At 42.6% G+C, this 18,469-nt stretch overlaps 1 protein-coding gene and 1 long non-coding RNA gene across 2 annotated transcripts in view; one reads left to right on the forward strand and one right to left on the reverse strand.

Moving 5' to 3' along the window:
- Positions 1–13,382, forward strand: part of LOC139762327 (transient-receptor-potential-like protein) — a 30,709-nt gene extending 17,327 nt beyond the window's left edge. The window contains exons 15-18 of the mRNA XM_071686977.1: positions 5,528–5,667; positions 7,364–7,501; positions 8,301–8,393; positions 8,894–13,382. Of these exons, the coding sequence (XP_071543078.1) occupies positions 5,528–5,667; positions 7,364–7,501; positions 8,301–8,393; positions 8,894–9,808 (1,286 nt within the window). The 3' untranslated portion in view covers positions 9,809–13,382. The remainder of the gene's footprint in view (positions 1–5,527; positions 5,668–7,363; positions 7,502–8,300; positions 8,394–8,893) is intronic.
- LOC139762328 (uncharacterized) lies at positions 860–2,230 on the reverse strand. Its single transcript, XR_011715695.1, has 3 exons — positions 2,023–2,230; positions 1,640–1,912; positions 860–1,337 (listed from the first exon to the last, which is right to left on the reverse strand). It is a non-coding gene; the product is annotated as an uncharacterized lncRNA (long non-coding RNA).
- Positions 13,383–18,469: the final 5,087 nt, after the last annotated feature.

The raw sequence follows: 18,469 nt of genomic DNA on the forward strand, positions 1-18,469 counted from the left end.
TGACCTTTATTATTATACAGCTTATTAAACTTTTGTTTTAAGCTCAATTTTTTGCCGTTATCGGTGTTTTGAGTTTTGATTTGCTTGCTTATGAGAGAACTCGTCCAAAGAAAAATGAACACAGAAAACCTAAAATTTCATCTGTATCTTCTGCCATTTTGCAGAATACAGTCGCAGAGAACAGGAGAAGCTAAGGAAGGCTTTCAAGTATGGTAGCATAGCTTAAATTTCTATGTTTTGCCGGGTAACATATTTGGACTGAACATCATTTGTACATACCATCATCATTTAGAATCTTAGTACTGGTAACTTTGATAAGAGTGGACTTTACAAGGAGCCTTTCCGTAAGTGATGCAGAAGTTTCCACCGTTTCCAGTGCACTGCACGAGATTAATTTTCTCCATATTTGAAAATCGCCTCAGATTTTTATGTTGAATTTTATCATGCAAGATTTACCAGTCAGACTGTTATACGTTTCATCATTTTGAAAGTATCTCGGTATACTTTTGCTAGAAAAAGTATCCGAAAAGTATTGTTTTTGATAATAAGACACTTCGGGGGTAAGTGTTTGGGAAATGGTAGACGACCAGGCGTGAACGTAGGAGCCCTGCATGCCAGTGGGTACATTGTAGTATATACATTTCCTTATGTCATTATCTTCCATATGATTATAATTGATACGGTTTTATTAACTGGGAATGACAATATAAAGATATCCATGATAGACGCACAGCAAACAATATGTGCATGGTAATGCTTAAGTGTTCCTTTGTGTAACATCTACGAATATATGCTTAATGTTGACGGTATCCTTAAGTAGCACTTGGTACTCGAGCATTTATTAGATATCAATGTAGTGATAAGTAAGGTAAAGAGTAATGACATTCTCATTTATTTCATTGATATTTGGTATAACACCTGCCACGTCCAGAACACTGTTCAAGCGTCCAGGCGGAAATTATGTCCCCAACTCTCAGCTGTTGTCCCTTTGCGCTACGAAAGCGTTTACATGCCTGCATGGCATTATTGATGACCGTAGCGAGACTACGATGGTAGTTTTGTGGAATGTATTTATGACAGCCCTGAAATGTTCGCCAAGGTTTAGATCAGGGGATGTGGGTGGATGTGGCACACTGCGATTCCCAGGTGTTGCTCAAACGACGCCTTAACCGCCCGACGGGTGTGGCAGTTGTCATGGAGGCGGTAAAAAGGCATTGGCTCAAGGTTGAGCATATCTCTTATAGAGGATAACATAACGAACACTTCATCATACTAGTCCTTCTTGAAACGACCCGGGCCTACATCTGCGAGTTTCCTGTGCACCATTTGCGTCCAATCTAAAATTAAAAACCTATTAGCGGTCGTCAACGGTATTCGATCTAGTAACATACGGCGAATGAAGTTGGAAACTAACATTCTTACAGAGGGAAGTATATATAATTCCGTTGGATTATGATGACGCAGGAGTTAAAACTGCCACAGTAATTTGTGTTATGACAGTGGTAAACGTGATAGAGTGCTGACAAAATATTCTATACTACGAGGGTAGTAAAGGTCTTTCATCTCTAATCGGCATATGTTTCATAATTTTTCATTATAGTTGCATTTTTCTTTAAGACAGCAGATGTGTTTGACTTACCTAATAGGGGTTAGTTGTCGCCAGACATTAACCTGCTGTTGTATGGACATCGGTAGAGAACGTTTTCTCATCATAGAAAACGACCCGGTCCCCAAAGCAAATCGGTTTGTCGGTCTACTCTTGCGGGTATGCCGTCCTCTGTTCCATGTTTGTTCCGTCAGTCAGCTTGGATTTTAGTGCAGTCTCCGGCCGTGCACCCTCACACTGTGGCGTCTGTTGTGGACTATTTGATGGCTGCATCGTTAACCAAGGTCATCGCAAATAGTGGAAGAGCTAGGACAAATAGAGCACTACATTAATATGATTACCTATATACATTATTTATAATAAACACGGAGGTATAAACAACATATATGATTTCAGTAAAGTATGGTATTGGGAACCTGGTCTTGTTCAGTTGTGCAGCCATGGCGACCATTACGACGCTAGTTGTCCGTGCTACCAGTGTCTTCATATCGACGTATCCACGATGTCACAGTATTGCAGTACACGCCAATACGCTATGCAATTTCTGCCATGCTGTAACCCTCATTTTAAAGGGCAGTAATCACCTCATGCATACTCTGTGTTGTCTCCATGGTGAATGACATGGTTATGGCTTAGTGGTCTCGAAATCAGCTCTGAAAAAGGGTTGCACGCCTAGCAAAGCACGGAACTCCTTACTTGAAACGCTTCAAACTATCCTGATACAAGAGGCGTATTTCCGCTGTTGAGGCATAAAGGACTGTGATTATAAAAGTTACCACGCTTAATAATCAACGTCATTGTTACGAATACGATATTATTGAAATATCTTGTATTGTTTCATTATCGCGGGTGTCTGTTGTACAACATTTGAGCATTAGTACACTGTTCGGTTACTATGTAACATACGTGAACAGAGTTTGGGTTCGATACCACATGACAACTACCCACCGTTATTCATACAGAACACTAGATATGCTGCGAATTGTGATTATAGTACTCGTATACAGATTGAACTATAATACAATGTGTAAGTATATGTATGTATATGAATATTTATAATCATAAACTACTATAATATGCATTGTGGCACCTACGCTTACTCAGGCTTACCAATCCTACCGATGCAAATTGCCCAAACAACAATAGTTGTATTGTTCATTTTGACATCCATCGGACCCCACTTTTCAGATACTTTTTCGAGCGATAGTACACCCATATCTTATTCGTTAAGTGCTCTGATATATCATCGAATTTCGCATGGTATCATCGTACTGAGATGCAACGTGATTGTGTTTTCATATCCAAGTGAAATGTACAGAATCTTTACGACACGGTGGAGCGACATAACAATATTATGCATTCCAGGAAAGCTTACACATGAAACATATACAGAGATGTCAGAGAAGAAAAACCCACGAGCAATATCAATTTGGTTCTACCATATCATAATGTTTGAAACACCCTTGACTCATGCGCTAAATTTAAAAGTAATATCCGCCTATAGCTGGTAAAATTAAGAAAGGTTCCAAACTATGCATTAGCAGACGAGACAACATTTGTCATTAGTAAGGTAGGTTAAGTTACCTGAGCCAGTCAGATCAGGAGTTCTACGTTCCTCAGTGGAGTGACGTCTAGTTTTGTATGTATTCTCCTGTTCTCATGACTGTGTCCCCGACAATGCTTGGAAATACATTCGAAAGCTTTGGGTTTATGTCTCTCCGGGAGTTACATCTTAAGGTGCATTACTATAAGACCTTTAGTTTTATATTTTATATATATATATATATATATATATATATATATATATATATATATATATATATATATATATATAAAGGGGATAAAGGCGAGTGCTCAAATTACAGAGGAATAAGTTTGTTGAGTATTCCTGGGAAATTATATGGGAGGGTATTGATTGAGAGGGTGAAGACATGTACAGACCATCAGATTGGGAAAGAGCAGTGTGGTTTCAGAAGTGGTAGAGGATGTGTGGATCAGGTGTTTGCTTTGAAAAATGTATGTGGGAAATACTTAGAAAAGCAAATTGATTTGTATGTAGCATTTATGGATCTGGAGAAGGCATATGATAGAGTTAGAGATGCTCCGTGGAAGGTATTAAGAATATATAGTGTGGGAGGCAAGTTGTTAGCAGTGAAAAGTTTTTATCGAGGATGTAAGGCATGTGTACGAGTAGGAGGAGAAAGTGATTAGTTCTCAGTGAATGTCGGTTTGCCGCAGGGGTGTATGATGTCTCCATGGTTGTTTAATTTGTTTATGGATGGGGTTGTTAAGGAGCTAGATGCAGGAGTTTTGGAAAGAGGGGCAAGTATGCAATCTTTCCTCGCTCATTCTCTCTATGTGATCAAACCATTTCAAAACACCCTCTTCTGCTCTCTCAACCACTCTCTTTTCATTACCACACATCTCTCTTACCCTTTCATTACTTACTCGATCAAACCACCTCACACCACATATTGTCCTCAAACATCTCATTTCCAGCACATTCACCCTCCTCCGCACAACTCTATCTATAGCCCATGCCTCGCAACCATACAACATTGTTCGAACCACTATTCCTTCAAACATACCCATTTTTGCTTTCCGAGATAACCGTCTCGCCTTCCACACATTTTTCAACGCTCCCAAAACTTTGGCCCCCTCCCCCACCCTATGATTCACTTCCGCTTCTATGGTTCCATCCGCTGCCAAATCCGCTCCCAGATATCTAAAACACTTCACTTCATTCAAACTTACCTCCCAATTGACTTGTCCCTCAACCCTACTGTATCTAATAACCTTGCTCATATTCACATTTACTCTCAGCTTTTCTTCTTTCACACACTTTACCAAACTCAGTCACCAGCTTCTGCAGTTTTTCACCCGAATCAGCCACCATCGCTATATCATCAGCGAACAACTGACTCACTTCCCAAGCTCTCTCATCCAGCTTAGTTTATCGTCAAAGAAATGATACTGAAAAGCTTGGTAGACGGACGAGTCTGGAGAGGTCTCGGGGCCTATTGAGACAATAGGAGTTAGGACAGGGTTCGATGCGAGACTAAGGTCCATAACTTATGCATGTCTTGGTTTGGTTGGTGGTGAAGCGGTTGAAGGCGGTCTAGCACAGGTGGATGGTTGTTCAGGACGGTTTGGAGGGCTATATAGATGATAGGACTGTTGTCCACACAGACACCAATTACAGAGTCGTCTACGAACTTCCATGGAGCGGTTGTATCCAGCGGGGCATTATCTATGGGGATGAAGAATCCTAATCACCATCTTGTTCCGTGGGAAGACCAAGATGAGGGACTGGAAGATGATATTGCTCCTCGGAAGCGTGCATTTTGAGACGCTCGCTGAGGAAATTTGCTTCCCATGTACGAGACCGCTCCTCAGACCAGGGCTGACTATTTTGGTATTGATTGCAATATGACTGAAGAGGTTGAAAGCTTTGGTGAAGTTAACGATGGTGAGGGCCACAGAAGACGTGCGTCTCTCTAGGCTGCGGTAGATAATATTAAGGAAGTTTAGTTGAGGAGACATTGAGTAGTAGAGGTCTTCATATTCCCTAAATGCTGAACACCTGTGGACTTTGCTGTCTAAATCCAGTCAAATGCAAACCTCTCGTAAAATGAACGGGATCTGGGTGATGGCAAAGGGGGGGTTGCAAGTCACTGAAAGATTGTGGGTTTGTTGACGCCGGCTTTGCTGCATGACTAACCGCCCTCCTTCAGCTGATGCTGTGTGTTCCTGGAGTTCCTCAGCTCACCCTTATGTACGCCCTGGACGTGGATCATCTTTTTCCATCCTGCTGGCTACTCGCCATGTGTTGACCGTAGTCCTGCTGTTGTTGTAGAACGCTGTGTGCTGAGTTGAGTGATGCGTGTTGCGGTGCTGTTTCACCCCTGACTTTTTTCACAGGGGCCGTCGGCAAGAAGCAGCAGACGAGGGAGCGACGACTCCTGAAGGGCTTCAACATCGGCCTGGTGGAAGGGCTGGACGCCACTGCTCTAGCTGGGGTGCAGAAGTCCGTCGACATCTTGGCTACCCTTCATATCAAGGTGAGACGGGGTGTGGAGGGGAAGGGAGGGTACAGTGATGCAGTGAGGTCGACATTGCCAGAGTTAGTTTCAGTGCCAAGTCTCTTTGTCTGTACCACGATTCAGGAAATCGGTAGCTTAGGAGAAAAAGTGTCTGGAGAGAGAGAGAGAGAGAGAGAGAGAGAGAGAGAGAGAGAGAGAGAGAGAGAGAGAGAGAGAGAGAGAGAGATGGCACTAAAACACACTGCCAGTATTAAGGTTAGTGCCACGGTAAAGGCTGTGCTAAGATCACAACCAGTGTTAGGGAAGAGGACAGTGCTAAGGTCACCTACTTCTAAAGCATGAGCAAATGTTTAGGTATGAAGCACTGCGGTGCTGAGGTGTGAGAGGCATATCTACGGTGAAGAGCACTTCCGATGTGAGAAGAGTCGTGGCGAAGTGGAGGTTACTGCCTAGAGGGGCGAAGCAGTGCCAAGATGACGGACCAGCAGTGATATGACATTTAATATCAACGTAAGAGAATGGCAGTGCTAAGGTGAAGTCTGGCGGTGCCAAAACGAGATATGTATACTCCTAAGGTGAGATATTAACAGTGCCAAAGTGAGATGGTAGCAGTGGCAAGGTCAAGAGCAGTGCCAAAGTCAGGTGGCGGTCGTTCTAAGATGCAACCACTGTTAAGGTCAGATACTAGTAGTACCTGGGTGAACCTGCACAGTGATGCAGTGAGACTGTGATATTGCTTTGTGAAGAAAGAAGATATTAAGGTAAGTCCAAATAAGACATAGTGAGTGTGAAATGCGTGATGATGACAGTGCCAAAATGGGAACCTAGCGATGCAAAAGTGAGAAGTTAGCAGTGACAAGTTAAGAAAGAAATGCTCAATGAGAAGCAGGCAATGTCAGAGTAAGATAACAGTGACGAGTTGAGAAGCTACCAGTGCTTAAGTTATTAATTCTAAAGTGGTGACAGTGCTGAGGTGAAAGCCCAGCAATGCCAAGGTAAGGTAAAAGTACAGAGTTAAAAGCAGTCATTGTCCGAGTAAGGTAATTACGGTGCTCAGGCTCGAGATGATTAGATAAGGTACTAATAATTAGTAAGATAATCACAGTTCTTACTGTTAAAGTAACATGATAACACTGTTCAAGTGAGAAGTTAATAGTGATAGGATGAGAAGCAAGCAGTGACAACGTTAGAGGCTGGCAGTGAGAAGGTTAGAAGTTAATAGGAAAAAGATAAGAAGTTCGTTGTGATGAGGTGAAAAGTTAGCAGTGGCAAAGGTCAGAATCTAGAAGAAATGGGATGAGAAACTAGCAGTGACAAGTCTAGAAGCTAGAAGTGTAGGGGCAAGATGATAACAGTGCTAACATGGAATGTCAGCTAGGCTGAAGAGAAATGCTAGCGGTGTTTACATGAGACTATTTCTTTGGTGAGAGAGTTTCATTCGTTCACGAAAATATACGTTGTTGCTTCCTTTCATTTCCACAGTCAGGTACACCTCCGTATGTCGCTATTTAAGCATTTAATTCTTATCTCCTGACGCTGGTGTACCGTTGCTTCACTTGGTCCCGATGCCTCCAGCTGTGCTGATCTCATAGCAGAGGTCATCATTGGCTGAGATGGAAGCCTAGGTTCTCTCTACCAGATCTTTCTCTTCCCCACTCCCCATCATGGCTTGGTCGCTCTTGCTCTGCTGACGTTGATGCACCGTTCATTCCAGGGGAAGAAGAAGAAGGACTGGAACCAGATTGTTCGTAAGAGCGTCAGGAACCACGACCACATCGGCTCCAGCAACACCAGCCTCCAACGACAGAATCTTCGCTCCTGCACCCGTCAAAACAGCCGGGCCTGGAGGGCGGTAAGTAGGGGACACCACTTACTATGGTATCTAAGTCTGGGGCAATAGACCTGGAGGCACCACATGCCGGGTCACCACAGCCTGGAAGTCACAGCCGAGGGCACCATAGCCGTGGGTACCACAGCCGGGTTACCATAGCCGTAGGTACCGCAGCCGGGTTACCATACCCGTGGGTACCACAGCCGGGTTACCATACCCGTGGGTACCACAGCTGATGGTAACGCGGCTGCAGGCACTACAGGCAGGGGTACCAAAGCCAGGGGCTCCACAGCCGTAAGCATCACAGCTGTGGAAAAGATAGAGATTACAGAGGGAAAATCAGGATGAGATTAGATATAGAGTAAGCTATTTCCCATTAAGTACTGACTGAGTATTTTGCCAAAAGACAGAGTTAACGCGTAGCATTCACGGCAGGGGGAGTCTGGAGTTACAAAGAACGAGTCGTGTTGAGACTGTATGTATATCTTTGGACCGAATGTCACCAGCCCACTTGTGGGTGAGGAAGAAAGAGAAGACTGCGATTTAGGGCAAAGGAGGGAAACCTGAGATACACTTAATTTGCTGGAGAGAGAGAGAGAGAGAGAGAGAGAGAGAGAGAGAGAGAGAGAGAGAGAGAGAGAGAGAGAGAGAGAGAAGAGAGAGAGGAAGTTCTTACCAGGGTCCTGAGACATGCAAGGGCTCATAGGATAACACGACGCGGATATGCTTGCGAGAAAAACAAGTGTCTCAAGAAAGATTTGTGCCCTGAATTTTCCAGTTATTAACCAATTGTCTACAGCCGATGACTCTCCCTGTGCAGGTCCAGTTCTACCAGAGACGTGGGGTCTTCATGGGAGGAGAGATCAACTCCGTCATGCTTAATGAGGCCTCGAAGACACGTAAGCCATCTGAGGTAAGTAGCTGGGCTGTGTGGGTTGAGGATGTGGAATCGTGCATGACTGTCCTGTTCTGTCTTACTGAGGATGCAGATTGGTGCATGACTGTCGTCTTCTGCTGAGGCTGTGGACTCGAGCATGATTGTTCTGTTCTGTCTTCCATGTTGCAACTCACTCGGGAACGATGGAATCCTTTTATTACTCAGTGTTTTGTTGATTACCATAGAACAAAAATTTCAGTGATCATGCGGATGATCACTATGACTAACCTGGGCAAGATGGCACTACCCTTGTGCAAGACGGTGCTACCCTTTGCGTATGATAGCCTAACCTCTGACATGAGGTTTAAGGTCACGCCATCAGACTCAAGGGTGGCACTGTTGTCTTCAATGTGTCGCACCGTTGTGCTCAAGGGGTCAGCAGTATTGCCCTCTCATTGTCCTACATAACTTGACGTGGTTATGAGATGCAAGTTTTATTCCTCTGTGTTCCTCATTGTCTCTCTCGTTCTCTCCAGCATGTCCAGCGTTATGGAAGAGGATGGAAGGTGCTTCAGAAACTTCACGCTGAAGGCGACATGACACGGGAGCATCTCGAGACCCGTATCGGCGACGACTCCCCACCTCCTGACGTCGCTACCACCAGCCCTCAGATTCATACAAGAACTCCCAGTGAATCAGTTAAGGCAAAGTCACGCGCGGTAAAGAGAGACGAGACCTTAAAACTTTCTGGACCATCGAAGAAAACGGTTCGAAGAGACACGACGCAAGAATCTTCTCAAACACCCACAACACAGGACCAGAAGTCTTCAGAAGCCTCGAAGCCACTGGTGACACAAGCGTCCTCCGAAAGTTTGAAATCCAAGACACCTAAAGCTCCCGAAACCCTTAAATCAGCGGCGAGAAAACCACCTGGAGCACCTACAGGAGCGTCGTCAGTACCATCCGAGGCTCGTAAAACAACGGCAGCAAAGCTCCCTCACCCACCTAAAACACCAGAACCGCCGCTCCCAGAACCACCTGAAACGCCAGAACCCCCACTCCCTGAACCACCTAAAGTTCCTGCACCAGCCCTTCCTGAACCACCTAAAGTACCGGCACCAACCCTCCCTGAACAGCCTAAAGCACCGGCACCTACACTCCCCGAAGCACCAAAGAAACCGGCACCCAAACTACCTAAAGCGCCACCCGAACCACCAAAATCGAAACCAGCAGCGCCCAAGACACCCGAAGCCGCCAAACCTAAGGCACCTGAGCCACCCAAACAAACGGCAGTGAAACCTTCAGGACCAGCCCGACCGGCGGCGCCTGAGCCTCCTGAGACACCCTCGTCCTCGACGTCAACGAGCAGATCAACACCCACCCGGCCTGAGGAACCCCTGGTGTCTGGAATATCGATGGTCACCAAGCAAAAGAGGACCGGTTGGTTGTAACATCCTGGAAGCAAATCCAGCACTTGTATCTTGGCCTATGACATCTGTTTGTACGACTGGAACATCTGTACGTTGGCGGTAACAACTGTACAACAGAACCCACACCCCTATGTTGGCCGTAACACCTGTGCAGCAAACACAGGACGTCTGTGTTGGCTTTAAGTCCTGAGCAAGAGACTCAGGACCTCTATGTGAAGCATATCCAGCAGCTGGCACCGTGGTATCCTCTCTAGCAAGACTGGTTAAGAAACTGACCAACCTCCACACTCTAGGGCTAGTGTCTCGCATCATTTGGAAATTCAAGAATGTTCTCTGTAGTAAGTATTTCATATATATATATATATATATATATATATATATATATATATATATATATATATATATATATATATATATATATATATATAGTGAGAAGAGAGGAGAGATATGTAGTATGTTTGAGTAAAGAAAACAGGGTGTTCTGGCACTAAGTGAAACGAAATTCAAATTTAAAGGAAAACGGTGGTTTGGAAATGTCTTAGGAATATAGTCAGGGGTTGGTGAGGGACGAAACCTAAGGAAGGAGTAGCACTACCCCTGAAGCAGGAGTTTGTGGGAGTTTGTAACTGAGTGCAAGTAAATTCTAGATTGATGAGGATAAAACTGAAAGTGGATGGCAGGAGATGGGTGATTATAATCATTGGTGCTTATGCATCTGGCTCTGAGAAGAAAGATCATGAGAGGCAAGTGTTTCCGGAGCAGCTAAGTGATTTTGTCTGCACTTTAGTGCACGAGACTGGGTATTAGTGATGGGTGATTTAAATGCGTAGGTAAGTAACGTGACTGTTGAGAGGGTAAATGGTTTGCATAGGGTTTCCAGTGCTATGATTGGAAATGGTGAAGAGCTTGTGAAATTGTATGCGAAAAAAAGACGTGCTCTGGAATTCCTGGTTTAAAAGATATATACAAGTATTCATATGTGCGTAGGAGAGATGGTCAACGGGCAATATAAGATTACGTATTAATTGATAGGCGTGTAAAAGAGAGACTTTTGGATGTAAGTTGCTGAAAGGGGCAGCCGGTGGGATGTCTGATTACTATCTTGTGGAGGCGAGGGTAAATAATTGTAGAGGTTTTCGAAAAAGAGGAAACAATGTCAGGGAAAAGAGAGCGTTGAGCGTAAGTATGCTTTGAAAGGAGACTTGTGTGAAGAAATACCAGCAGAGATTGAATGTAGAATGGCAAAAGGTGAGAGCAAATGAAGTGAGGGGAGTGGATGAGGAATGGGAGGTGTTTAGGGAAGCGATGATCGTATGTGCAAGATATGGATCGTATTGGAAAGGGTAGTGAGTGGAGGGATGAAGAAGCAAAATTGCGAAAAAGAGAGGAGTTTAGGTGGTGCTTACAGGGAAGGAGTGCAAGTGATTGGAAGATGTATAAGAGAAAGCGGCAGGAGATCAAGAGGAAGGTGTAAGGATTGAAAAAGAGGACAAATGAGAGTTGGAGTGAGAGTATCATTAAACTTTTGAGAGAATGAAAAATAAATGTTTTAGAAGGAGATAAGCAGTGTGCGAAAGAACAAATGGAAACACCGGTGGAGGAGCAAATATGGAAGTGGTACCAGTTAGTGATGAAGTGAGGAGGAGATAGGGTGAATATTTTGAAGAATTGTCAAATGTGTTAATGAAAGAGTGACAGATGTAGGGTGTTTTGGTCGAGGTGGCATGCAAAGTAAGAGTCCTGGAGAGTGGTTTGATGAGAGAAGAGGTGGTGAAAGCCTTGCAGAAAATAAGATCCGGCAAGGCGGCGGAAATGGATGATTTTTGCAATTGAATTTATTAAGAAAGGAGGTGGCTGTGTAGCTGATTGATTGGTAAGGATATTCAATGTATGTATGGATCATGGCGACGTGCCTGAGAAAAGGCGAAATGCATTTATAATGCCACTGTATAAAGGCCAAGGGGATAAAGGTCAGTGTTCAAACTAGAGAGATATAAGTTTTTTTATGAATATCTGGTAAGTTGTACGGGAGGGTATGAACTGAGAGGGTAAAGGCATGTACAGAACATCAGGCTGGGGAAGAGCAGTGTGGTTTCAGAAGTGGTAAAGTATGTGTGGATCAGGTGTTTGCTTTAAATAATGTATGTGAGAAATTCTTAGGAAAACATGGATTTCTGTGTGGCATTTATGGATCTTGAGAAGGTATATGATAGGGCTGATAGAAATGCTTTGTGGAAGGTTTTAAGAATATATGGTGTTGGAAGTAATCTGCTAGATGCATTGAGAAGTTTGTACGAGTAGGAAGAAAGAGTGAATGATTCTTAGTGAAGGTCGGTCTGCGACACGGGTGTGTGATCTCATCATGGTCGGTTTATGGATCGGGTGGTGAGGGAGATAAATGCAAGAGTCTTGGAGAGAGGGGCGAGTATGCGGTCTGTTTGGGATAAGGGAGCCTGAGAAGTGAGTTGGTTGTTGTTCGCCGATGATACAGCACTGGTGGCTGATTCGAGTGAGAAACTGCCGAAGTTTGTAATTAAGGTTGGAAGTGTGTTAAGGGAGAAAGTTGGGAATAAATATGAATAAAAGTTAGGTCATTAGGTTCACCAGGGTTGAGGAACAAGTTAGTTAAGATGTAAGTGTGAATGGATAAAGATTGGAGGAAGTGAAGAGTTTTAGATATCTGGAGTGGACTTGGCAGGGAATGGAACCATGGAAGCAGAAATGAGTCATAGAGTAGGGGAGAGAGTGAAGGTTCTGGGAACGATGAAGAATGTGTGGAGAGAGAACGCTATCTTAGAGGGCAAAAATGAGTATCTTATATGGATGCCAGGCATGGGGTATAGAAAGGGTTCTACGGAGGAGGGTGGATGTGTTGGAAGTGAAATGTCTGAGGACAGTATGTGGTGTGAGGTGGTTTGATCGAGTAAGTAATGAGAGTAAGAAAGATGTGTGGTAATAGAAAGAGTGTGGCTGAGAGAGAGCAACAGAGGGTGCGTTGAAATGGTTTGGACGTATGGAGAGAATGAGTGTGGAAAGGTTGAACCGCTTGCCCTATGCCGCAAAGTTGGTTCACTTTCCGTCTTCTCTTGGTGTTACTTTGGTTTTTGCACCTGAGAGCTGGCTGCTTGTGTGCCCCCCACCACTAACTAGCTAGACCACGAGATACTAGGCAAGCTGCTGCGGCACATGATTATTGTGTGGCCGTTGGCAACTCAAGGAGGTGCCGTTTTGATAACTACTTTCCCTACACCTCAAAGCTCTGGAACTCTCCACCTTCTTATGTCTTTCTCTACAGTCATGACCTGACATATTTTAAAAGACAGGTTTTTCACTTACTCCAAAGTTCATAAATACCTCCCATGTCTTTTTCCCTTTCATAATCCTTTCTGCATTTCAATTAAGGCTCCTTCTTGAAGTGGACTTTTTCTACGTGAAATTTTGTATATTTAGTCAGCCATAATCACATGACCCACTTGTATTTGTCCATAGGTGATAAAAATGTGTAACTCGCTCTTTTTATAACACCCCTGTTCATGTATTTCTATGTATATTTATAACCCTTTGACTGCAGGTTAATCAATAAACCATCAGTTATTATTATCAATCATTATCCCTTGGGACGGAGGGAGTTACTACCCATGAATCTCCTGCTTGACGTAGAAGACGCCTAGTAAGGGTAGGGGTGATGAAGGTGGCCCCAGGAGTTCTCTCCTCCTGTATTGTCATTTTCTAAAGAAAACATCAGAAGGAACCAAGCATGAATGTTTCTATACTCAGCCTGTGGTACCGCTCATGTGTCATGGCACCGCATACGGTCTATGGCAAAACTCACAAGTATCATGGCCCCGTATACACTACGGCGCCACTCCTGACTATCATGGCACCGTATATAGTCTATGACAACCAGTGTCATGGCACCGTATACATCTATGGCATCACGACCGTCATGGCACCGTTTACAACCTATGGGTCCACTTGTACACTGTTGCAAAATTCCTGTTGTTAACGGAAAAAAAGTCACGATGGAAACCTTTAGCTTTGTTCTTAAGTCGATCGGAAAACTGTTGACACAACCTGTGTGGGTGACTCAGTGAATGAACTTCGGGTCATATGAAGGTAATAAGATCTGGTCAAAACCTGTTACACTTGAAGGACGGAGTGACGTAGTTGGCCAAGGTATACAACATGACGTCACGGTCTCTTACATGACTCCACCCAAGGAACAAACATTTTCGAAGGATTCAGAAACTACAGTTGTTTCTCCACAGTCGTTAGGGTGTGATCACTTCACACACTCGGAAAAGAACCTATACAGCTTTGAGGGAGGAATATATAACTCTAGGAGGAAACATTACCTGTACACCAATTGCCAAGTAACAAAGAAAACGATGATCTAACTATTAAGGTAGGACATGTACAAACTGCTAATCCGTTCTTTCATGGCTGAGGACAAAACTTTCAAATCCACAGTCAAACCATTTGTCGTTCTATTTCAGCAAAAGAAGCATCCCCAAGGAACATTTTCAGGATGTTTCGATACATGAGACAAATATCACCCAAACGATAAGATTATATATATATATATATATATATATATATATATATATATATATATATATATATATATATATATATATATATATATTTTTTTTTTTTACTAATCGCCATTTCCCGCATTAGCGAGGTAGCTATATATATATATATATATATATATATATATATATATATATATATATATATAATTATTATCATTTTTTATTATTTTGCTTTGTCGCTGTCTCCCGCGCCTGCGAGGTAGCGCAAGGGAACAGATGAAAGAAATGGCCCAACCCACCCCCACACACATGCACACACGCACGTCCACACACGCAAACATACACGCCCACACATCCCAACGTACACACATATATACACACACATATACACACATGCACACAATTCACACTGTCTGCCCCTACTGACCCCCATCGCCACCCCGCCACACATGGAATAACATCTCCCTCCCCCCTCATGTGCTCGAGGCAGCGCCAGGAAAAGACAACAAAGGCCCCATTCGCTCACACTCAGTCTCCAGCTGCCATGCAATAATGCCCAAAACCACAGCTCCCTTTCCACATCCAGGCCCCACACAACTTTCCATGGTTTACCCCAGACGCTTCACATGACCTGATTCAATCCACTGACAGCAGGTCGACCCCGGTATACCACATCGATCCAATTCACTCTATTCCTTGCCCGCCTTTCACCCTCCTGCATGTTCAGGCCCCGATCACTCAAAATCTTTTTCACTCCATCTTTCCACCTCCAATTTGGTCTCCCACTTCTCGTTCCCTCCACCTCCAACATATATATCCTCTTGGTCAATCTTTCCTCACTCATTCTCTCCATGTGCCCAAACCATTTCAAAACACCCTCTTCTGCTCTCTCAACCACGCTCTTTTTATTTCCACACATCTCTCTTTACCCTTACATTACTTACTCGATCAAACCACCTCACACCACTTATTGTCCTCAAACATCTCATTTCCAGCACATCCACCCTCCTGCGCACAACTCTATCCATAGCCCTCTCCTCGCAACCATACAACATTGTTGGGACCACTATTCCTTCAAACATAGCCATTTTTGCTTTCCGAGATAATGTTCTCGACTTCCACACATTCTTCAAGGATCCCAGGATTTTCGCCCCCTCCCCCACCCTATGATTTACTTCCGCTTCCATGGTTCCATCCGCTGCCAGATCCACTCCCAGATATCTAAAACACTTTACTTCCTCCAGTTTTTCTCCATTCAAACTTACCTCCCAATTGACTTGACCCTCAACCCTACTGTACCTAATAACCTTGCTCTTATTCGCATTTACTCTTAACTTTCTTCTTTCACACACTTTACCAAACTCAGTCACCAGCTTCTGCAGTTTCTCACATGAATCAGCCACCAGCGCTGTATCATCAGCGAACAACAACTGACTCCCTTCCCAAGCTCTCTCATCCCCAACAGACTGCATACTTGCCCCTCTTTCCAAAACTCTTGCATTCACCTCTCTAACAACCTCATCCATAAACAAATTAAACAACCATGGAGACATCACACACCCCTGCCGCAAACCTACATTCACTGAGAACCAATCACTTTCCTCTCTTCCTACACGTACACATGCCTTACATCCTCGATAAAAACTTTTCACTGCTTCTAACAACTTGCCTCCCACACCATATATTCTTAGTACCTTCCACAGAGCATCTCTATCAACTCTATCATATGCCTTCTCCAGATCCATAAATGCTTCATACAAATCCATTTGCTTTTCTAAGTATTTCTCACATACATTCTTCAAAGCAAACACCTGATCCACACAGCCTCTACCACTTCTGACACCACACTGCTCTTCCCTAATCTGATGCTCTGTACATGCCTTCACTCTCTCAGTCAATACCCTCCCATATATATATATATATATATATATATATATATATATATATATATATATATATATATATATATATATATATATATGTGTGTGTGTGTGTGTGTGTGTGTGTGTGTGTGTGTGTGTGTGTGTGTGTGTGTGTGTATTATTGTAATTATATCAAATTGTAAATATTTTTCTTCTCTTGCATCATCCATATCAGGTTATGATTCGTTAAATATCACGTTCATTTTGTCTACGATTTCCTGAAATCTCGGGTTAAAATGACCTTGGATTCCTTGAACTTCCCCTGAATTTCGCATCGCCTTCCCTGGAGATGTGGCGCCCCGTAGTTTGGAAAACACTGGCGGAGGCCAATGAGGATAAGGCTAAAAAGAATATCAGTATATCTAAACGATGCTATGACGTCGTAACAGCGATGACATTGCTAAAAGAGGAGTAGGGGGGGGGGGAGGTCATGGCTCTCCCATAAAAAAAAAAACCCGAATTAATCAATATGTGACTTCCTTTTTCATATTATGTATCGGTATTCATTCTGTAAACATTGTCTTGAATCAAGATAACTATTGGTTGCGTATTTCAGGTGACCGTTATGACCTTTTCTTCTTTTTAGCTATCTCCCACGAAAGAAAATCTGATTACGCAATTGAAAGGTGCTGCAAACTGCCCTCGAAGATCAACCAAATCAATTGATATGAATATCAGAGAGAGAAACATGATCCATCAAAATATGATTTGACTAAGCGCAAAAGATTGGGACTTCCTATGTCAAACAGCAAAGATCAAATTGGATGTGGAAGATTACCAAAGACCACGTATGTAACGCATCTTAATTTTTAATGAAAGTCGAAGTACTTGTAGCTCTGTACCCTGCTCTGCGTTCCTACGTTCAGAAGATAGTCATAGACATACCAATGATCTGCATCCAACAGTTTTTGGATAGGTAGCAATAAAAGGGTTGAAAACTGAGTTTGGCTTATAATGCTTAAAACCCACAATGCCTTCGGTTAAAGGTTGGCTGTGCTAATAGACTTGAGGAACTGGTCATCAAACAAAATTTAGGAAGATAATTGTTCTTATATCTAATATTGCTTAACATATACCTTTTTACTTTTTACATAGCTTCTTCCAATCGAGAAGTAGTATTTGAAAAGTATACAGAAGAGAACTTTAGTTTTGTTCTGATTGTCATACGATTCGAAACTCTGGCGAGGCTCTCCCCTAAACCAAATGCCAAACATAGGTGCCAATAATAACTTTACTGGTAATTTCAGTGCTGACGAAGAGACTTCACCTTAGAAAATATTGCATGCATACAAGGATTTTCCTGCAGTACTGCTAGGATTATCTTTTTATTTGCCTCTCGCTTCTTCATGCTCTTATGCCCCCACTTGTCAGACATACATGAAATTCATGAGATTTATTGTCAAGATTAAAGTCATAATACAGTCTCTCTGGTATGCTTATTGAAGGTTTAGCTCAGTAAATAGATGTGCATATATGAATTATAGTTCCATGAACTCTCAAAGAAATATTTTGAAAGGAAAAGGTAAACATATATATATATATATATATATATATATATATATATATATATATATATATATATATATATATATATAATGAGGGATCCACCTTTCATATGGTACGTCAACATACTAAGAAAATATGTGCCTAAGCGCATGCACAAAAAAAAAGATAATTGCAGACAAAAAGTATGTAAAAGAATTATATGTCTAAAGTATCCCTCTACATGTTAAGCATATGGAATGAATATTACTGTTACTTGCAATAATCTAAAGCTAAATGGATTTTTTTGTAGACATTCAAAACTAAATTTCTATATACATTTGATTAGATATCTGATACGTGTATATCAGTAATTTCTGTATATCTTTGCCGTTCCCCCCCAAATTTATTCCATTCAAGTAAATACTACCGTAGATATGCCATATGTGGAATATTTTTTGAAATCTTATGGGGAAATAAATGCTCCTCTTGCTCTTTCCTAAATTTAGGCAACCATATTTACTTTTCATGATTCCCACCATGTATTTTCCAATCAGATTTTAAGTTGATACAAAAAAGACTAAAAGATTCATGCTTAACTTCCTACGTATCAAACAAAATCTAAAGCTGTCTATCTAGTGTAATCAATTACATAAAAGATTTGTCGGCATAGAGTCTATTGTTTTAGACCATCATATCGTACGACAACTTGGCCAAGCCGCCGGCGTCGTCGGGTTTGGCAC

Source organism: Panulirus ornatus, chromosome 43, assembly GCF_036320965.1.
Source record: "Panulirus ornatus isolate Po-2019 chromosome 43, ASM3632096v1, whole genome shotgun sequence".
Lineage (NCBI taxonomy): Eukaryota > Metazoa > Arthropoda > Malacostraca > Decapoda > Palinuridae > Panulirus > Panulirus ornatus.